Source organism: Falco biarmicus, chromosome 1 (assembly GCF_023638135.1).
Source record: "Falco biarmicus isolate bFalBia1 chromosome 1, bFalBia1.pri, whole genome shotgun sequence".
In the NCBI taxonomy this organism is placed as follows: domain Eukaryota; kingdom Metazoa; phylum Chordata; class Aves; order Falconiformes; family Falconidae; genus Falco; species Falco biarmicus.
In genome coordinates, this window is record NC_079288.1 from 110545547 (window position 1) to 110568354 (window position 22808).

At 45.4% G+C, this 22808-nt stretch overlaps 1 protein-coding gene across 1 annotated transcript in view; it reads left to right on the forward strand.

Moving 5' to 3' along the window:
• The first annotated feature begins 1539 nt into the window (after window positions 1-1539).
• The window catches only part of CDS1 (CDP-diacylglycerol synthase 1), a 32480-nt gene continuing 11211 nt past the window's right edge, over window positions 1540-22808 (forward strand). The window contains exons 1-6 of the mRNA XM_056326539.1: window positions 1540-1911; window positions 9497-9624; window positions 13287-13383; window positions 17690-17787; window positions 20119-20258; window positions 21802-21860. Coding sequence (XP_056182514.1) covers window positions 1825-1911; window positions 9497-9624; window positions 13287-13383; window positions 17690-17787; window positions 20119-20258; window positions 21802-21860 — 609 coding nt within the window. The 5' untranslated portion in view covers window positions 1540-1824. The remainder of the gene's footprint in view (window positions 1912-9496; window positions 9625-13286; window positions 13384-17689; window positions 17788-20118; window positions 20259-21801; window positions 21861-22808) is intronic.

Here is a 22808-nt window from a genome sequence, read left to right on the forward strand (position 1 = left end):
CTTCTGCTGGAGCAGCCCTTCTCTGCTAAAGGTTTTTGCACGTGTTTGGGGATGCTGCATGCAGGTGTGCAACCTCCCGGCAGCAGTGCGTGGGTAAAACATGTCACAGGAACGACTGCTCTTCCTGAACACTGCAGGGTCCACTGCTTCATGGCAGTGAGGTCAGAGCTGGTTTATCTCTGCCATAATCTGCTCACAGCAGCTTGCTCTAACTTCCTGAACCGTGGTGTTGTAATTAAAAACGTGGGGACCGTACCTTTGGACATACTACTACTACTAATAATGTTGTTTACATAATAAAACTAGAGCATGAAATAAAACCAATCGAGCTTGGTGAAACCAGTCACCAGAGGGATAACGCAAACGACAGCAGCCGTGGCTGGACACTACCTTGCAAGAGGTGCTGGCCCGGTTTTTGCAGGCACCGTAAGCCAGCATGTGGGCACGAGGGGTACATCTGGGATGGGTGCCATCATGGGAATGCTCTGGGGCATCCGGCTGTTCCCACAGCCAGACTGTCAGTAGCCATACAAGGATGATGGAGCGGAACAGGCTCAGTAACAGGGCAGTTGGAGGAATTCAGCAGGCTTTTCGAGGAGAAGCTGGTCTTTGCTCTCCTGACCACCCGACAGCGGTGTGCTGGAGTGGAGAGGCGCTCCAACACGGGCATCTGAACGGGGCCAGAGGGCTGGGATGGCACCATGCTGTAGCAAGTCTCAGCAGACCGGGATGATTTTCAGACAGCTCATCGGGTCACCTGTCCAACAGGGTCTGGCTTCTCCCCCGACTTTGCTGCCCCCCCAGGCCTGCCCCCCACGCCTCCCACACTACAGCCCTGGTGGAGAGCGTCCATGCACCCCACGCCTTTCAGCCCCCCCCCCGCGCCCTGTCCTGGGGCAGCCTCTGTAGCAAAGCAGCGGCTCCTTTGGTGAGGATGATGGAGCTGGCAGGCAGATGTAACTGCCTGTGCAGAGCCTTTTTCTGGGCTGCGAACACCCAGGCAGGTGCTTTGCATTCCTGCACAGGCTGGAGGCACTTTTTAAATGGACAGAGGGCAAGTGGACGTAAGTACCCCAGAGGGAAGCAAAGCGCTCCACAGCCAGCCATGCCCCTGCGGCTGCAGCACCCGTGTCCGCGGGTGCCCACGCAGAGCTGGTGCCGGGGCGGTGTGGGGATGCCTGCCCTGGCTCCCCGGGGATGTCACCACGCCAACACCCAGGAGAAAGCGCCCTGGGGGCACGGCGGTGCGGGGGTTGGGGGGAGGGGGCACGGTGTGTGTGCGGGGGGGTGGCCCTGGCGTGCGCCGCGGTAGCGGCGGCCCAGCGTACCGGCCCCCCGGCCCCTGGCTGCAGCGGGCGGGGACAGGGCCGGGCCGGATCGGGCCGGGCCGGGCCGAGCCGAGCCGGTCACCCCCCTCGCCGCGCCACCAGCCTCCTGGCGCGGCCCCGCCCCGCCCCCTGCGCCGGCCGGCGGCGGGGCCCAGTGCGGGGGAGGAGCGTCGGGCTCACCTGGGCCCGCGGCCCCGCCCCCTGCCCTGCCGCCGCCGCCGCCGCGGGGACGCGGGCGTTTCTCCGCTGCCGGGGCGGTGGGGTCCGGCTGCGGCCCCGAGCCGTGGCGGCGGCGTCCGCCGTGAGAGCGCCCCCTCCCCGGGGAGGGGGTACAGCGCCAGCCGCTTCAGGCGGGAAGGAGGAGGAGGAGGCGGCGGCGGCGGCGGCGGCGGCGGCCGGGCTCGGCGGTGCGGCCTCCGCGCCCTGCCCGTCCGGATCAGCCCGGCCCCGCCTGCTCCCGGTCGCCGCCGGGTGGGCGCTGAGCTCCCGCGGCGCGATGTCGGCGCGGCGGCGGCGGCGGGCGGCCGCCGAGGAGGAGGAGGAGGAGGAGGAGGAGGAGGCGGCGGAGGCGGGGAGCGACAAGGTGAGGGCGGGCGGGCGGGGGCCGCTGGCGGCCGCTGGGGCAGGTGCGCGGGCGGGGGGCGGCGCTGCCCCCGCTGGCGGCTCGGCGGGCCCAGCCTCGGCGCCGTGACTCCGCCGGTGGCGCCCGCGGGGGCAGCGCCGCCCCCCGCCCGGTGCGCGGGGGCGAGGGGCCCACGCGTGTCCTGCCCCGCCGCGGGCCGGGCCGGGGCACCCCGCTGGGCTGCGGGCGGCGCGCTGCGGCGGGCCCGGCCGGGGCGGGCGGGGGGCGCGGTCCCGCCTGTGGAGGGGGCGCCGGGTACAGGCCGTGCCAGCGCCGCCCGCCGTGCGCCTGCTTCACGGCCGGTAGGCGACAGGCACCCGGCCCGGCCCCGCAGGCCGTACCGTGCGGCGTTTCTGCTCAGGCAGGAGGTTTTCCATTGCCAAGTCTGTGCATCGGGTTCATTATAGCGGCAAAACAGCCACCGCGCTGTTCTTTTGTTTGCCGCGGCGTTAAGGCTTATCCCCACAAAAGCAAAGCGCGTCCCGCTTGCTAATTGTCTGAATAAAATGAAAGCGACGTTCTCATGTTGGTAACTGGAATAATAATAATTTAAAAAAAGGAGCATTCTGATTGCTAAATTAAGTGTGCAGTACGCGGTGGAGGGTGCTGGGGTTGGTGCCTGTTTAATCCTAGGTGGATGTGGAAGTTGGGGAGCGTGGCGTCTGCCCCGGGCGCCGTGGCAAGGGAAACGCGCCCTGAAACTGAAACTCAACAGTTGCTTTTGATTCTGCACTTTGGTTGCGTGAACCCGAAGCCAGTGAACTTGAAAATGTGTAGTGCTGAGCTGCGCTGAGAGCTGTCATCAAACAAGGTACATTTAGACCACAGCTGCGCAGAGTGTGTTTCTCTGTAGATGAGAATTAACCTTTAAACCCGACTGGTTGTGCGCTTAAAAAGTAGTTTTTCTGTGGAGTTGTTCAGGTTTGCTTTATTTTGTAGGCTAAGCTCATCTCTGAGGTGTGCAGGGAGTTGCCTTCAGAGAGTTCTTCCCGTTCAAAGCCTCTGCTCTCCAGACCTCAGAAGGGTGCAGCTAAAACTCACTAATATTATTCTTGGTTTACTTGCATGATTTCCAGAGAGGAAAATGCTGTTCTTGCCTGTAGGTCTACTTTAGGTTTTTACTTTATCTGCTTGACAGCCTAGTGTTTCGTCCAGTTGCAGGTGATGTTGAGCAGAAAGGACTCTGCTGTTATGTATACAGCTAGGGTGTTGGTTACAGGAGATAAATTTCAAGATGCACACATTTGCAATGATGGCTTGAACTGTTAGGTATGGAAAGCCTTTTCCACCACACAGAAGACTTTTTGATGGATTATTTAGGGGACCCTCCTTGTTCCCAATAGAGTTGTTCATCCTGTCTGCCACGCGCATGCTCTGCCCCGATGTCGTGGCTCACAAGCAACGTTAAGGATTGGTTTTACATGTAAAGCTGTCTTTAGTGCTTTATATAACTGTAAGGTAACTGTAAGGATATACCAGCATTTTGTACTGGCTTTTCTATCAGTAGGTCATAGCCTGGGTCTCTGTTCTAGAGCAGACATCGTCTGCTGTTAGGTGATTTGATGGGAAGCATCTGGTCATCTGCATTCACAGATACCATGTTATATGCCTTCTTAGATGGTTATCTTTCTGCTCTACCTCTTGCCTGACCTTTACAACAAGTGGATAGCTTGTTGTTCTTTGGTTATTTTGAGATGACATATTATGGGTGTATTAATTGCCTACTTGGACCCAAAGCTTGTTCTTTTGTTCACAACCACTCAGGATGGCCGTGATGTGGTGGGTTTCCACTGCTTCCTAGTATGCAGCTCAGAGACATCACCCTCTTCCTCACTTGTAATGAAGGAGAGAACTTGGTTGTCTCCTTTTATATGGTAACTGCTTTGTGCTGCTTCTGCTCTTGTTGATGTGTTGACCCAATTAATTCAGACCTCCAGATTCGTGCCAAAGTGGAGAAGCGCTCTGTGTTTTCTGAAGAGCTCCTGAGACACTAAATACACCTGGACAGTTTTATCTTTTGTACTTTGAGTCTTGTTTTCAGTATGTAATCTGATACTTTTCACGTTATGCTTACGATGTCTATAGATGCTAATTTCCCACTGAATTTAAGTGAAGCTCTTCCCCCCTGCCCCCCATTTGCATATTTTTTTTTACCACTAACTGGAAACAACTGGTAGCTATTTCTATGCCCATATAATTTCAAATAAAAGTTCACTTCTTTGAGTTTGTATGAAGGAATATGGTATGCCCTTTGTGAAGCTTCTTCCTGAAGTTCTCAAGCACTGCAGGTTTCAGTGTCTTATGTTGCTCACTAGCTTGTTGAGCTGATGACTTTTTGAAAAATTTCTATGAACATGCCTTTGCCCTGTAGGGCTCTGCGATTTCACAAGTTTATTGTTTCTTTGCATTGCCCTGTGACATGCAGGAGTGACTTTTTTGTTGTTGTTGTTGTCCCTTTTGTATTTGCTGCTGCTTGCCCTGGATGCTCTTTTCCTAAGAATGTCTTGTCAGAGCGCCTTCATAAATACTCTGCGGCCTTTGGGAGCAAGAGAAACTATTGGCATTCAAATACTTTGTATAGGTCAGTTAAAGTTTTACAGTTGGACCTGCGTGTGTTCATGCTTCTTTTAAAATTCTTATTGTCTGCATTCTTTACTAAAAAACAAGCCACACTGCTTTAAAATGCTTCCAAAAAATTCAGCGTACCCTGGAAGTAATCACACAGTTATTCCTCTTTGTACTGTGCAGAGTTCTTGGAGTAAGGCAGGGAAAGGGTGGTGGAATCGTGTTGCATTGCTGGCCCTGGGAACAAGTGCCTGTTCACCTAGGGTTGTTATTTATTATTTGTTACTAAAACAAGATAAATAACTGATGGCAGTAGGAGTTATGGTGGAAGTCTGTCAGGGATCGCTTAGTTCATTTGACTTAGGTCTTTTGGAATACCCAGAAAATGGATCTGTTAAATTTTTGCAGTGAAGTCTGACCTCTATGCTGTCTGCTGTAGGCATGATAATAATAATAAGGGCTGACTATTTCCAAACCTCTATTTTCTTGGAAGTGATGGTGAAGTAGTACTAATGCAGATAGTAAAGGTTCTGTAGGTTTCAGTGTTCAATTCAGTGTGTGTGCTTTTCTCACTTGTGTTTCTGCATATGTCAGGCTTTAACAGTTTGGAAAAAAAGGTTTCATTATTCAGGATCTTCTGACACTTTGCTATCTGGACTGCAGAGGAAGGTATCAAGGTACATTAATTAAATATGCTACAATGTGATCCAACTGAACTATTGACTTCATTGTAAAACTTGTGAGAGAGACTGCAGAAAGGTCAAAGCTGGAGGAGGAAACTTCCTTTAAGTAATGCTTATACAAGTACAATGACAATAATTAAATTTTTTTGCTTGCTAACTTTTTTTCACGTAAGCTGTTGGAAAATGTCTTTGTCTTCCCAGTTGCTCTTCATATAGATGCTGCATCTTCCAAGAAAAACGTGGCTGCTGTCTACTTGGGAGTTCCTTATTGTGTCTTGAAAAAAATGCTGTACAAGCAAAACATTGCAAGTGCCTTTGTAACTAGAATAATTCTTGTGCGTGGTTCACTCAGCACGTGTTAATTGTAGTGGAGGACATGTGGTACAAAACAGCAATTCCGATGCATATGTCCTTTTAGATGCTGCAAGGTTGACTTGTCTGTTTTTTTCAGCATGACACACAGCTGTATCCTGGTAGGTGTTGTCAAGCAGAAATCCATGTGGATTGACTGTTGATGAACAGTCCATCCATGTGAATCTTGACTGTTGGAGTTCCTCCTTTGTATAGCCAAGTGTTTGTGGTCCTGTACAGAAGATTTAGCTTAAGGATGAAGGTCTTGTCTTTAAGAACACCAAAATCAAACCCAAACCCTACAAATAAATAAACAAAGCTTTGTCTTGGGGTACTGTGGAAATGACGAAAACCAGTGAGTGTTGTAGTGGTCGGATAGGCGTGTTTATTATGTGCTGAGGTATTTGTAGCACGTGAGTAACTGCCAGGTTTGCCTTCTTCCCCATACTTGTTAGGCCTGCATCATCTCAGCATTGTTGGACTTCTATTCTATGATCTGATCAGATAGGTTCTGTTCAAAGAACATGTGCTTTCAAATGAAGAGTAACACAGCAGTGACCTCATAGCAACATCTATCTGTTACAGACACTTGGGATGTGCATCAGGGAGATGGGAGTGGCACACAGTCTGCGTGTAAAAGGCTTTGTCACCTGCAGTTTGAAAACTCCAGAAAGAAATTAAAACACCTCAGATCAAACATTTAATTTGGCGTTGGGGTTGAAAGGTGTCTTAGTTGCTTAGGACAGTACAGCTTCTGCTGTTTTCAATTAACTTTCGAAAACCTAGTGAATACCTGCTCATGGTATAAAACCCACGGTATTTCAATTAATGCCCCTCGCAGGTCCTTGTTACTGTGTGTTCAGCTTGGCCAAATCCCAGACCTGAAGAGCAGCAGAAGGAAGGGCTGCGTAGTTTTATACTGAACTCCAAAACTGCTTCTAGAAGGTCAAGCTGAAGTAGCAAGACTCTTGATTTGTTTTGTTTTTTTTCTTTTGAGCACTTTGATAGTGATTAACTTAGTGCTGCCTTCCATAGTGATTGCTGTTTTTCATGGCTATAAACTGGAATGTTTATAATCAATCATGTAAAATAATTGAGAAAACAATTAGCAAGAAAGACTTGTCCCCCAGTGATGGGGTTCTTTGAGCATTTCATGATGCAGAAGACAATTATGAACGACTTCCTCTTTGGCTTCTGACTTAGCCCATTAAATGCCTTACCCAGGAAATGGTTGTGGCCATTTTAGCAATTAACTGGAAAATAAGGTATTTAAGGTAATTTTTGAGGTATGTTACAAAGAGAAGTTGAAAATGGTTGGGGGTTTGTCTCCCACTGGTTATTGTAGCAGTCTAAAGTTAAAAAATGCACCAGGTTCTATGCAACTTGCAGGTTGCACCAGCCAAGCTTCCAGTAGGGGCAGCGTGAACCATGAGCTACTGAAAACCACATCAGAGAAGCACAGACTCCTCCAAGGTGTTCAGATACTCTGAAAAATGCCATGCACCTGTGAATTCAGGTGTTTCAAGTAGCAACTCTAAAACATTGCTTCTAATGAGGTGCATGAGTGACAGTTATATGTTAAATATCAGAGGGGTAAAACTAAGTATGATTTTATATTTTGTTTTAACCTTTAAACACTGTTTGAATATGGAAACATTTTCTGTGATACCAAAAGCCAAAAAAAAAAAAAAGTTTGGGCGTTTTCTGAGTTCTGAGTGCTAAAAAGAGAGAATATCTCAGCCATGTGCAAGCAGGGATTAATATTAAAGACACTAAGTCATGGTCTTAGGGCCAGGGTTACTGCCCCTACCCATCATATACACAGTGAGCAGCATCTTCTGGAGCCGTACAGAGAGCTTGCTGCGCCTCAGTTGGAACATGGCTTTGGGAGAGACCTGTGATCCCCGGCAATCACATCTGTGGTTGATTTCCTAAGCTGTGGTACAGCACTATGAGAAACAGAGGTTGCAAGCACAGTATTTATTTATTTATGTGCTTTTCCAGTTGTTCTACAGACTTTATGAAGTTTGGACTGCAGTTAGTGTATTTGCTCTTTTCCTATTAATTGTAGACAATATCTGTCTAATAGTTATTCAGCTGTGGGTTTTCAAGGAACAGGGAAAGCATTCACCATGTTTTTCCAAGATGTGAATGATGTAAAATCCATTCAAGAAATGGATCTCGGGCGCGTGCGTGGTACACAAAGCGAATGAGAGAAACGCAGGGCTGACGTGTGAAAGAAGAGAATGACTTTCCCTGTGGTTACCCGTTTCCCATGCGCGTGTGTATAGTGCCAGCTGCCGGTCTCTGCTTCTAAAAAGCATTTTAAAGGGAAAAGGCTGGTGCTTGGCCTGGGCCCGCTGCCCCTGGAGCGGGGTGGGGGCGGCGGGGGGCGCCCTGCAGCACCATGGCCAGCTCCCGGCCGCCCGCGGCGCGACCCCCGGCGGGACCCCGGCGGCGCTGGGCAGGGCTCAGCCCTCGGTTACCGTGTGGGAAGGGCTCACCCTTCCCACTGTGCTGCTCACAGAGGTGTCGCTGAGGCAGGGGTTTGCACTGAAGGGTGGCTTCCTGGAAAAGGCCCACGGATGGCGAGGGAAAGGCGGTATGAAGGGGCTAACGTGGGATGGGGGGGGTTGTGAGCTGCCCGGGTTCTGTGGTGGCTCACGGAGGGGTGAGAGGGAGGAGGCGCACCTCCTGGCTGCCAAAATGCCACAAATACTCAGAACAAGGGAAGAAAGCAGTATTATTAAGGAAAGGTAGGAAAGAAAACAGTCATGTTCATGCAGATGAAGGAGAAAGAGCTATGGCCAGTGATGAAGGAGTTGGGAATAGAGGGAGGCAGAAAGAGCAGTATAGCGGTGGTGAACAAGGTTTTCAAGCACAGTTGCTACACAGTCCCCAGAACTGTTAAGAACCGATGAACCTGAGGTGGCAGGGCAGGCTGGAAGCTGTTCGGAATTGTAAGGAGGTGAGGCAAGCCGGGGGGTCAGGAAGAAGTTTAGGTCTCAGGAGAGCCAGACACTGCACCAGAGACAGCACCCAGCCTTACTGCTGCACCGTGGCCGAGCGAAGCCACCTGGCTCCGCAGGGTTGTGGTGTCTGTAACACTGGAACGAGTGAAGCCAGTCATCAGCACCCTTAGTGCCAGCTTTAACTGAGGGAAAAATAGTCTTAACAGTCTACTCTGACCGTTGGTGACAATTTGTATGTTGTCACCAAAATATACACTGCTTATTTTGCATTTGGGTTAGACACAGTGTCTAGGTGATGTCTTCCTGAGTGGTCGTTAGTGAATACTGAAGAAACAACTGCAGTGTTGGAGTCATACAAAAAATTATTCTGAGTAATACTGTGTCCATAGGACACTTGGTCACGTCACAGTTTGGTTTTGGATTGTTCTTTTCAAGCTGAAGGGTTCAAGTCCTAGTGGATCTATGTATGAGACTGTGCCAGCAACCTCTTTTCATTGTGCAAAGGCACTGGGTTTTTTCATGCATTCAGTTTCCTCTTTTATTCTTAATGTGACATTACAACTCTAGAAGACCCTTCTCCTTATTCCATAAAGGGTTAGTTTGAGATGCAGGTGAAGGAATGTGTTAGAAGGTTAGAGCTTTCTGTTAAACTCCTGTGTTCTGTGTCAGCTGCAGTATTTCTAGAAGCATATAAATTCACGCTTACGCATGTGGGTTGAAAAAGTGCCTAGAATATGAGGTTTCTTGAGTACAGCAGGTAACATCACAACATCTGAGTACTGGCCTGCGTATAAACATTTATTGGCATACATTTGTCTCCTACAGCATCTACGGTGTCACTAGTACACCGTTGTCTTTTTAGAAGGTAATGTAGGTATTATTGGGTCCTAAATACAGGTTTATGGCTCTGAATGCTGTTTTCTGACATAACTAATAATTAATCTTGCATGTTGTGTTGGGTTTTTTTGGTCATAGGAAGTGGATTTGGAAGAAAGACTTGGCGAGTTGGATCTTAGAATTGATTCAGATGTTCCCGATGTTCCTCCACCGACAGACAGCACTCCAGAAATCCTCAAAAGGGCTTTGTCGGGCTTATCTGCCAGGTATAGTAAAAAAACAGCTCTCAAATTTAATAGCTGCTGGCTAAAATTCTTACAAATTATGTTGCAGTTTTAATTTTTACAGATTATACTGCAGTTTCAATTTTTATATGATACACATGAAAACTGAAGGATAAATTTTTAGTGGATGTCATTAATTTATTTGTGCTTTGATAGTCCCTTCAGTGTGATATTTTTTGCATATACCTGAAGGTTGCCCATGGCATGCATTTCTAAGTAAACCACTGCGATGTTTCGCTACAATTTGCTTAAATATTTGCTTAAATATTTGCTCAGTCTGAGCATTGCAATAGAAGGGGCTAAAGAATAGTCAGAATAGCTGTTACTGAGGGTTATAAGAAACTAATTTCCTATGTCCAAGGTTAGGAGGTATTTGTGTATAAATGAAAAGGGAAGAAGTGTCAATTCTCTGGGTGAACTTTGCTAGCTTTTTGTGACAGCATTTCCACTTCTAAATATTTTTTACTGACAGTTAAATACAATATAGCTTGTATTTCCATACCTTTTAAAGCAACATTTAATTTTTTCCTGCTGCCTCTTTTCAAACCTAGGTTTCTGTTTCCAACCCCTGTTCACAGGAGCTTAATGGTTAGCAAATGTGTGAGGGTGTTTGTGTATGTGTATCAATAGACAGATAATGGTGGGGACCTGCATATTCATGGAGGCTAATGAATAAAGTCCCTACTATAATTTTTTATACAGTCCCTTTACAACACTTGGTCAGTCACACCCTTTTGGAGGTGGCAATTCACATTACCTTTTTTTCACTAGTGCAATGAAAGAGCATTTAGGAGGGTGATAGATCACATACCAAAAAACTACCTGGTAAAATGAATGTGTGTATCGTGCCTACCTTATGCTCAATGTAACAAACCAAGCAACATACAACATATATTTTAGATGCAACTTAGGTCTTGCAGGAGTCCAAAGAAGGACCTCCAATCTGGGCTACAATTAAAAATTTTGAAGTCTTTGTAAAAAAATTGATCTCCAGCAGACATCTTCCAATAGCAGCGTGAAAGTACATTTTTTTGACTTGATGCTCTTCTAAGGTGTTGTTTGTTTCTGTTGTGACGTCTGGGAGCTATATACAAACGTATTTTTCCCAGGTGTCAAAAAGCATGTTTCTAAACGGCACCAGCTGCGAGCAGCATGTGATGTTTACTACTGCCACACCACTACTGAAAGGAGCATCTAGTTCCTATCGCTTTCAAAGTTCTCCTACCATGTTGAATGTTGTGGAAGTCTTCAGGCTTGTTTCAAAGGGCACTTGCACAGTGATACCTCATAAGGGGCACAGGCAAAACCTTTCCTGTTTCACATGATTGAAATTCTTTATTGGAGTATTTGCACAAAGGTGCACAAGGGTGCTTTGAGTGCAAAATTAAATTCATGGTGTTTTATGAATAATAGTCTTAAATCACCTGTTAGTTTAGTAACTGGCAGGCCCACCAAAGCTGGTGTCACAATACCCTATGTGAGTGCGTTGCACTGGAAGTCTGAGAAATATTGTTTCTCTTTGTGTTTAGACTTCAGAGGCAATAGTATCCATAACTTTCCAGTGGAGAGTTAAGATAAAATAAACTTGTCAGGTGGCTTCCTAGATTATGGAGCTTGTTGCCTGTCTTACTGAAGCTGCCTTTCCAGTGCTGTGCTTGTCAACACCCTCAAGATACTCTGTGGTATTTTAACATTATTCTTAAGGGACGCTGAGTTCTTGTAAACGAGTCTTGCTCATCGTAGATACGCCTCTAGGAGTGAGCTGCTACCCTATAACCCACATCACAGAGGAATGTAAAGCATCTGTTGTGATAAAGCCTGTTGTGCCTTTGTTCTGATACTTAAGGCAAATCCAATTAGTGGGTTTAGCTTTATTAACTTGCTGATGAATAACATCCTTGAAAATCAAATTAATAATAGTTGAAGTTTACATTAAAAGTGGAGTATGACACAAAACTAAGTGTCTTCTCAATCAGATGTATATCCTGATGCAGCAGTGAAACACAAGACCAATACAAAGCAAAACATCAGAAAGAATTTCTTTAAGCTATGGTAGGGATTCTTGTGTTTAGCAGTAACTTGTGATTAGTTGACTTGGTGTACTTTTAGAGGCAAAATTATTGAAAGGAAAAATATAGGCAAAAAAGGAGAAAACTTACTGAGAAGTAATATGAACAATAAAATACAGACTGTTGATAACTAGAAACACTTCCATGGCAGAGCGAAGCATATGATGAGAGTTTTTAACATTCTTTTTTAAAATGAGCTAGGCTCTTGATTTTTCCCGATACTGGCCATTGGGGGCAGGGGGTTGGGGGTGTAGGGAGTGTGAGAAACAACATTTTGATTACTCTAGAAACTACTAAAATTTCCCAAAAAAAACCCCAACCATCCAGCAAAGACTTCCGAGTTGGAGAAGACTTCCCCAAGCATGCACCTCAAATATTGTGCTCAGTTTTGGGCCCCTCATTACAAGAAAGACATGAAGTGCTGGAGTGTGTCCAGAGACAGGCAACAAAGCTGATAGAGTCTAAAGAACAAGCGTTACGAGGAGCAGCTGAGGGAACTGGGGCTGTTTATCCTGGAGAGGAGGCTCAGGGGAGACCTTTTTTTTCTCTGCAACTACCTGAAAGGAGGTTGTAGGCAGGTGGGGGTTGGTCTCTTTTCCCAAGTAATAAGCAATAGGACAAGTGGAAGTGTCCTCAAGTTGCACCAAGGGAGGTTTAGGTTGGGTATTAGAAAAAGTTTCTTCACCAAAAGTGTTGTCAAGCATTGGACCAGGCTTCCCAAGGAAGTGGTTGAGTCACCGCCCCTGGAGGTATTTGAAAGATGTGTAGATGTGGTGCTTAGGGACATGGTTTAGTGGTGGACTTGGCAGTGCTGGGTTAACAGTTGGACCTGATGATCTTAAAGGTCTTTTCCAACCAAAATGATTTTATGGTATCAGGAATTTCTATTCTGCTTTCCTTAGTCTGTTCTGCTTTCCTTAGGTAGCCACAAACAGCTGCAAAGGTCTACAAGGGGAAAATAGTAGAACTAATTTGACCCATCACCCCTCATTGTCACATGTTTTCCTGTCCTCATTCCAGTGCTCACGAGAACACAGGACTGCTGTCAGCAGATAACCATCTATCTGGCAAAAATAGCTACTTTGCTGTTACAGAAAGCTGGTGATCACCTGTTTTTTTTTGTGGTTTTTTTTTTTTTTTATTATTTTGGTCTCTTACTCCTCAAAGATTTGTATGCTTTTTACTTGGCAGCCTTTCTTTCATATGTAAGCCTTGACATGGCTGGGCCCTTGTCAGTCTTGCTGATTATGTGATGCTTTTTGAGCGTCCTGATGTATTTTCACAGCATCTTCAATATGGGGTTGATCGGTTGAATTGCAAGTGATGTTTGGGGGGGGTGTGGAGCATGGGGGAATAAGACAAGTGACTAACTTTTATTTCTTTTACTGTGTATCCTGTTTAGTTAGATAGTTGGTTGAATCTGTGGTTCTTGCTGTGTGTTTTATTAAATGTGAAAATTTACGGAACTCCCACTGTTTCTGATACACTTTAATCTCTAGTTAGTAAAGGAAGTGGCTTTTATTTTCTTTTATAACTGCTTGGGGTTTTTTCTCTTTTTTTTTTTTTTTTTAATAGATGGAAAAATTGGTGGATTCGTGGAATTCTCACTCTAGCTATGATTTCTGTGTTTTTTCTGATCATATACCTGGGATCGTTTATGCTGATGCTTCTGGTAAGTTTGTTTAAATGCATTCTACCGTGCAAGAATTACTTGATTTCTTTGTTCATTGTGCCTAAGACAGCTGGAAGCAAACCGAACAGACAGCTAAGAGCAATTTGTCTCTTATTTGTCTAAATGTAAATGCCTTTGAAAAACACTGGACAGATTCACAACTGGGCCTTGTGGATTAAGGACTTCTTCTATGCTATAATTAATTTTTTTTAAAAGTAGGAATGAAGGTAACTAAGAAGTTGAACAATTGTTGCCTTGAAGTTAACTAAACTACTGTCATCCGTTTCCTTGTCTGGTTCCCATCACCTACTGTTATGTTTTTTGAGGTTTGTTCAAAAAACCCCAAGAAATGAACAACACCAACCTTCCCCCCCCCCCCCCCCCCCCCCCGAAAAAACAACCCCAAAACAAAAAACCATGAAGACACAAGAGAGTCATGTTTGAGGCTGAGGAAAGCAGGCAGCTCTGGTTTGCTCTCTGTGACCGGCACTTAAAGGCTTTCCTCAAGCATGCTCCATTAATTCTCTGCTTCTCTATGGGGCTGCCTTGCAGCCTTGGGCTTATTTGTAGAATGGGGCTAGGTCCCATCCCATACAGAGATAAAGTGCGTTTTTATGTCATGAAGTGAAATAATAATAATATGCCCTACATACCCGGCCAGCCTTTATTGCTTCTTTCCATCATTTTTATTGCTGGTATTTTTACTGAACAATGTTTCAAGTGTCATAACCACTTGTGGCAAGTAACAGGCAGGGATGTGGCTTCTGAAACACTGAAATTGGTACTTCTGGGTAACTGCTTTGATATTTCACTCTTAAGTTCATTTAACTGTCAAAATGTGCTTTTTCTACTGTTTTGTGAAACACCTTTTCAGTTGTATTTATAGAATCATTTTGGTTGGAAAAGACCTTTAAGATCATCAGGTCCAATCGTTAATCCAGCACTGCTAAGTCCATTACTCAACCGTGTCCCCAAACACCACATCTACACATCTGTTAAATACCTCCAGAGATGGAGACTCGACCACTTCCCTGAGCAGCCTTTTCGCATGCTTGACAGCCCTTTTGATGAAGAAATTTTTCTTAGCACCCAGTCTAAACCTCCCCTGGCACAACTTGAGGCTGTTTCCCCTTGTCTTGTCACTTGTTACTTGGGATGAGAGACCGACCCCCACCCGCCTACAGCCTCCTGTCAGGCAGTCGCAGAGAGCGATAAGCCCCCCCAGGCTCCTTTTCTCCAGGCTAAACACCCCGGCTCCCTCAGCCGCCCCTCACAACACTTGTGCCCCAGCCCCTTCCCCAGCCCCGCTGCCCGTCTCTGGACACGCTCCAGCCCCTCAGTGTCCCTCCTGCAGCGAGGGGCCCAAACCTGAACACAGGATTCCAGGGGCGGCCTCACCCGTGCCCAGTGCAGGGGGACGGTCACTGCCCTGGTCCCGCTGGCCACGCTGTTGCTGACACAAGCCGGGATGCTGCTGGCCCTCCTGGCCACCTGGGCACGGTGCTGGCTCATGCCCAGCCGGCTGCCCACCAGCACCCCCAGGCCCTTTCCCCCCAGGCACTTCCCAGCCGCTCTGCCCCGGCCTGGAGCGCTGCGTGGGGCCGGTGTGACCCCAGGGCAGGACCTGGCACTCGGCCTTGTGGAACCTCATCCAAGTGGCCTGGGCCCGTGGATCCAGCCTGCCCAGACCCCTCTGCAGAGCCTCCTGCCCTCCAGCAGATCAGCACCCCTGCCCAGCCGGGTGTTGGCTGCAGACTCGCTGGGGGTGCACTCGATCCCCTCGCCCAGATCACAGACCCAGATCACACGAACCAGGACCGGCCCCAGCGCTGAGCCCTGGGGAACACCACGTGTGCCCGGCCGCCAGCTGGATGTGGCTCCATTCCCCACCCCCCTTTGGGCTCGGCCAGCCAGCCAGCCTTTTACCCAGCCCGGAGCGCACACGTACAGGCCGCGAGCAGCCGGTTTCCCCAGGAGATGCTGTGGGACACGGTGTCAAAGGCTTTACTGAAGTCCAGGTAGACAGCACCCACAGCCTTTCCCTGATCCACGAAGTGGGTCACTTGCTGGAGAAGATCAGGTTCATCAAGCAGGACCTGCCTTTCATAAAACCCTGCTCTTTGGGCCTGATCACCTGGTTGCCCTGTACATGCTGTGTGATGGCGCTGAGGGTGATTTTCTCTATAATCATCCCTGGCACTGAGGTCAGGCTGACAGGCCTGTAGCTTCCCAGACCCTCCTTCTGGCCCTTCCTGTAGATGGACATCACATTTGGTAACCTCTGCTCTACTGGAACCTCCCTGTTTCGCCAGGTCTGCTGGTAAATGATGGCAAGTGGCTGAGTGAGTGTTTCCCCAGCTCCCTCAGTACCCTCGGTGGTCCCATCCTGCCCCATAGACTTGTGTGTGTGTTGAAGTGGTGTAGCAGGTCACTGACCATTTCCCCTTGGATTATGGTGGCTTCATTCTGCTCCCCCTCCCTGTCTTCCAGCTCAGGGGGCTGCGTACCTGGAGAACAACTGGTCTTACTATTAAAGGCTGAGGCAAAGAAGGCAGTAATTACCCCAGCCTTTTCTTCATCCTTTGTCGATATGTCTCTCCCCACATCCAGTAAAGGATGGGGATTTTCCTTAGTCCTCTTTTTATTGCTGATGCATGTATAGAAACATTTTAATTATGTTGTCTGGCAGTAGCCAGTCTAAGTTCTAGCTGGGCTTTGGCCCTTCTGATTGTCTCCCTGCTTAACCTCATGACATCCTTGTCATCCTCCAGAGTTGCCTGCCCCTTCTTCCGCAGGTCATAATCTCCCCTTTTTCCCCTGTATTTTCTTCAGAACTGGAATGCTGTTTCACCAGTATTATGGTCTGCACTGCAGCCTTTACATCTGAATTAGTCTGAGTTTTATTTCCTATTTTCAGGTGAATGACATAATAAAGTAGTAATTTATTGTTTCATTGGAAAACAGATATATAAATGAAACATAGAAATGGAATAATGTTCTTCCTCTGTTGTACTGCAAAGCAATAATGCTGTCTTCTAATATGATAAACAGGTCGTACAGTTGACATTTGAGACTTTGTAAAAAAGAATGGAGGGAAAGACCAGTTTTGTTCATGAATTATTACTTTTTACTGGAATCAAATACTTTACATTTAAACAAGAGTTGTCATGTTAAAACCAAATCTTAATACTGAGCCTGAAAATGCCCAGAGTATTTTCTTGTAAGAAGGGTAATCTAGTGAAGTTTGGAAGACAAAACCTGAGACTGCTCTAAAAAGTGTGGAGGCATGTTTGATGTTTGCCTGCTACTAAGGTAACAGGTACTTCCATGCCTTTGGATCCCAGCGTCCTTTTCCACTGTGAGGTGCAATCCTTTAACGTTGCTCTTGCACGTAGCATTTCAGTTTTATAATGTAGGCCAAGCATAAGGGCACGAGAAAGGGAAGCTTCAAAATTAACTCGCCGAGGTGGTGTAAGACTGTTTTAAACTGCATTCACCTGTTGAGCAAGACAAAATTTATTCATGGATGCAGGTGGTGAGAGAATACTGCAAAGCCTGGCACCTGGCGTGTGCAGCTGGTGTGGGCAGGTTCTCACCCCTGCCTCTGCACAGGGTTACTTGTGACCTGTGTTTGGCAATACTTGATAGCTGGGCAGGGCCACCTGCTTGGTGACGGTGGGTTAGCCAAAACTGGTGGAGAGTCCTTTGGAGCCCAAAGATTGACAGGACATACTACCAGACTTGCACGGGCAAGCATGGGAGTAGTGAGATCAGCAAAACAAAATTAAACGGTGGAGGGTGTTGTGTTCAGACCTGGGTTAGGTAAGCTTTGCTTCTAATCATCAATGCTAATTGCCCTTAATGAGATGCTTGCAAGTGGAAGACCTGGGTGTCCAAGTTGTGTTGCACAGCTAGTTTTTTCCATTGGGTCTTAGAAAATATTTCTTAAGCTAAATTTAAGGATGAAGCTTAGCCAAAAGGAGTAGAAGTGCCTTCCGTAGAGGAAAGGCTTTCGACCTGTTGCTGCCGAACTGTAAAAGTCAGCAGCTTTCCTTTGTTTCACGAGTGTATTCTTGTAGGTAGCCCCATGTATTTTTTTCTCAGCATGCCTAGTGATTCTGAGGGTTTTGGGGGAGGTTTAAAGCAGAGCTTTAGTTTTCTTTGGACTTTGCTTTGAACCTGTCTGTTTGCTGTGCGGAATTTGAATTTGTAATAATTTCTCCCCTTAGTGCAGGTTGCAGTACTGCTTACTGCCTTTAAGAAACAACTGCAGCATCTTCACATAGTTTTTTATTTCTTATTTTAGGTCTTAAGCATCCAAGTGAAGTGTTACCACGAAATCATTACTATAGGTTACAGAGTCTACCACTCGTATGATTTACCATGGTTTAGATCCCTCAGCTGGTGAGTAGCAAGCAAGAACATCAATAAGCAGGGATGGGAAACTTAAATGTTCATGTTCCTCATGTCCTCTCATGGCAGAATGATGGCTTTGTATGTCATGTGCACACACAAAACTTGACATCTGTCTCTAATACAGGATTCTGTAGCTGTCTTCCACCTCTGAACTTGGACAAGTTAGTTGGCCTTTTACTATCACAATTTTTCCCTTGATAGAAATACATATATATGTAAATATATATATGTATGCATGTGTATATGCTTTAAGTCAGAACTGAGCATGTGTAAGCTATCTAAAAATGTGCATAGCCAAATAATCACCTGATATGTATTACCTGAACTGCTTTGCTTTTTTTTTTTTTTTACATTGGCTGTTAACCTTGCACAAGTAATAAATAGAACAGGTACCTTAAAAGCTCCTCTACACGCACGCAGAGAATTGAAATAATAGCATACAAGCTTTAAATCCTTTCCAATCATGCATTTAATCACAGGACAGCATACATGTAGTGTTGGGGGATCTTCTGAAAGGCAAAACATAAGATTAATTTTTCTGGCAAATCCCAGATACTTGTGACAATGTCCAGTTTACATAGGGCTGGATAGAACTGGGGAAATCAACTCTTCTGAGTTCTGGGAGGAAAAAGAAAAGCTTTTGATTAGCATTAGTGTTATGGGAAGGTGTTGGGCGCATGTAGTCTCTAAGGTGCTTAAGGACACAATTCTTCGACATGGCCTGTGTTGTGTTGTTTCAGATTTGTGTTGGGTTTGTCTTTTTTAAGGAATTGAAATATCTGTGTTATTCCCTGTCTCTTATCACATCGCTTCTTCACTTCTAGAAGCAACTTTACTGTGTAATGTTGTCGATTCCTGCTGTTGGCTTTTCTGTAAGTGCTAATCGGTTCCCCTCTGGTCACACCTGGATTATCCAGGGGAATGATCTACCGTCTGCTTTATTCCATAGCTTCTGGATCTACAGCTACGGCGCTCAGGCATGAATGATTCTACAGCCTTACCAAAATGTTTAGAGGACAATATAGGCACTCTACCACTTAGTCTACTTTGGCAGTTGGCCACTGTCACCTTCATATGTGGAGCTCAATCAACTCCCCTGTATTGCTATACTAGTTAACATCAGAGTTCCTTTCAGTCCAACATCTGGCCACTGAGACATTTCAATGAGATGAGAGAGTCCTGTTAGTAGTCTGAAGATCAACTGTTTGGCTCAGAGATGTGAAGTCTTGCAAAATGAGTGTCAACATCTATTAGGGGGAAAAGGATGAGTACCAATTGCTTGAAGACTAGCTGGAGATCCAGTTTATCACAAGTTTTTATCTTCTGTGGCTGACTTTGGTAGTAAGCTGAGGAGTATGTTGCCCAGAGAGGTGCATCTCTTAGTGATTTCGGATTTGCTATTTATTGGTTTTTACTGAGTGCTGCCTTGGTATTTGAGGATCCCATTGTGACTTTAGAAAGCCAAGTAATTGAACTTGCATGAAAACCTGTGACAGCGTTACTGCATACTGACTGCTTTGGCTGAAGGGAATTTCTTTGAAGATCTTGCAAAAAGAGATGGCTGAAGGTGACGTTTCACCTCAGTTGAACTTTGGGTATGAACATAGTCCCACAAAATTGTTTTGGAAGAGTTGTAGTAATACCTGCATTTACTAGTTAGTTGATGGATTTAACCCGGTCAGAGTAACGCTCGGTCAAGAAAGCTAAAAGGCAAAGTGCATGGTGGAGTAGAGCAGGAGATGCAGCAGTAACTCTTTCAGATGTGAATCTTCAGGCCAGATGGCAAAAGTATAGTTACATTCAGATCCTTCAGCTCTGTCACATGCACTGTGTTACAACCTCAGCGGTTTCGTTATGCAAGTACCTTTTTTCTTGTTTGTAAGGCAGAAATTACAAACCATCCTTATTAGGATACAGGAGAAGCATATGCAGAATTTCTTGTGTTGGTATCGATGATAGCAGGTACTTGTTCTTTGCTTTTAGGATATCTGAAAAGGACTTGCATAGGTGTGGAGTATTCAATACTGTAGTTAAGGGTGAAATTAATTTTCCAACTGTATCCTGCTGTGTTTGTTTTTCTAGTGCAGTTGCTTTAGAAAAAATTAATTACAAAGATTGGCTTGTCGGAGGAGACACCAACCCAGAAGTATAAGACTGGGTTTATACTTGAATTTTATTTATATCACATCTTTTCTTCCCTTCTGGTTTTCCTTTTGTGTGGTGTGTTTTATTGTGGTTTTTTGTTTGTTTTCTTTTTAAGAATGACACTTAAATACATACTATCTTGTTAAAATAACTTCTAGTTATTGTGTGTTGTAGGTACTTTTTGCTCTGCGTGAACTACTTCTTTTACGGAGAGACTGTAGCTGATTACTTTGCTACGTTTGTTCAGAGAAGAGAACAGCTTCAATTCCTAATTCGTTACCACAGGTTTATATCTTTTGCACTCTATTTAACGGGTAAGTGTAGGAAATTTCAAAAATGAAAGAACTTTGTGCTGCATTTGTTTCTTTGCTTATTTCTTTTAAAAAAAAATCATTTCTCCCCAGCTTTATGCACTTTCAATTTCTTTTTCCTCTTGATGTTTGAGGAAATGAGGTGTTTGTGGTTCCATTTTTCCTGTGAAAAGATGAATATTAATTTTGTGTTCACCGAGAGTAAGAAAGCAGCCTAAACAAGTAGATTATTTGGAGGAAGTTGAGCTAATAGTGCTCAAGAGAAGTTGGCATGAAGTAATTTTGATCGCTGAGGAAGTGGGGCTCTAGTACTGGAATACATGAACACTATTTTGGCAGTCTGTGGGGATGACTTATATGTGTAATTGCTGTGCTGGGCCGATGCTTTATTTTGCAAGTGTTCTAGTAGGTCTACAGCAATAAGATTTACCAATGTATTTTAAACTGATTATTCAAAATGCCTGAAGGTTTATTTTGAATGCAAGATACTCAGATGCTTTCCTCATGGATAGATTTTCCTCACTATCCAAAGAATATTTAAAAGCCTCTTCTCTAGGAAGACAAGATGTAAGCTGGCAGTCTTGTGGGTATTGCTTTGTGATACACATGTCCATGGTATTTTCAGCGATGCAGTTGATATTACTTTAGCATAAAATTAAATCAATTGAAGACTCAGATTGTCCTAAGGGACAGGAGACTGCTATGCTACAAATACTTGTAAAATATATTAAGAAACCTGATCTTCACGATGAACTGTCAGTCTGTCTACTCTTAATTTATTTTTTTTTAAACCAGATAAAAATTCTACTCTGTGCTTAGATTGCAAACTTGAAACTGACTTTGCAAGACTTGACCTTTTTCAGTTGCCTTTGGCTTGAGGAAACTAACTGAGCTAATGCCTCGTGCCAGCTGAAGGATGGTGAGGGGAGAGATGAGACAAGCCAGTCATAAGCAAAAGCAGGTGACAGAAGGTAGCAGAACCCCGTGGTGGCTGTCACATTGGGATTGTGGGGTCACTGAGGGGCTGTCCCCAAGGTTAAGGGTCTTTTAAGGACCTCTGACCCCTGCTGGTGCAGGACGTTGCCCTAGTGGAGAAGAGATGCTGTCTTAGCCACCCAGAATGTTTCTTTTAGTCAGTTGAATTCTCCCATACCTGCACTTCATGCTTGTGTTGTGTGCAGCTGTAAGGCTGTCTGGGGCAAAGGGGCAAGATGGTCTTTTCCTTTTGGTTATTTCTGCTAATTTTTCAAAACCCACTTGTTGACTTGGTTTTTGTGTGTTTTTTAAAGATGATGGTCTTCTCCCCTAAAAATTGATGTCTACAATGGGACCTTGTAAATAATGAAATGGGTGCTCTTTACTGATGTTAACAAAATCTTGTGCTCCGATGAGAATAATTCCATATGCACACTTAACTGAATACAAGCAAACACTCCTAGCAGCAGAGGGATTAAAAACTGCTTCAAGGGAAGAGAATTACTGGTATATCATAGTTCAGTGTAATGAAATATAAGATGGTACAAACTACACTTGCTTTGTTTTACAGGCTTCTGCATGTTTGTTTTGAGTTTAGTGAAGAAACATTATCGTCTGCAGTTTTACATGGTGTGTATTACCCACTTTGCTGTGGTCACTCATGTTATGAATGTCACTAGAAGCAGTCGTGTCCCTATGCTTGTAAAATAGCTTGGAAGAGGGGTGTGGAAAATGCACTTAAACAGACAGTAATGTGAAATCACATCATGTTGGCCTGTTCAGCATCTGTTCACTTTGCAGCTTGTTGTTATATTATGGGATGTGGCCTTTCAGTCAGTGCAGGCTGTCACTGGAGAGGCCTTGTGCATGTACAGCCTGATACGTTTCCCTTGGTGAGAGGCTGGTGTGAAAGAGATTCCTGGAGAAAGGGGTGTGCGTCTCCCCGGTCTGAAGCCAAACAGTTCAGCATAGGTGGGAAGTGGTTCTTGTGACTCAAGTGTTACTTAGTACGTACTTACTTAGAGGGCCCACTGAAGTACTGTGATGGGAACTTGATCTTAACCCCTATGTGGAAGGTTTATTCTGTGACATTTAAAAGCAGTTCTGGTCTTCTGCTCTGCTGTGCCTCCATAGATCATTAATCCATTAAAAGAGACCAGTGTTCTCATCTCCTGTTATTTGTCCACCTAATAAACATCATAGTAGCTAATCAAAGAGTGTGAACCTTTTTCTTATAGGCCAAACCCTAATTTTGTAACATCATCGGTAAAAAAAACAAAACCAAAAAAACACCTAAAAAGAAACCCCCAAAACCCCACAGACACCCCCTCCCCCCCCTTTAATATAGGAATGATAAGAAGCAACACAAAACAGTAATGCAGCTTCTGTCTTTAAAGAACTTGAGCAGTCAGGGCACTGCACAACCTTAAAGATTTCCTAAAGCTCTGGGGATGCAGTTAACCCCTCTGTGTATACAGTGCTTTAGGTAGCACTTCACCATTGAGGAACGCTAATTCTAGACTCGTACTTAGCTGAGCCCTGTATGAGCATGTAAAAAACCACTTTTACTCAAAAAAA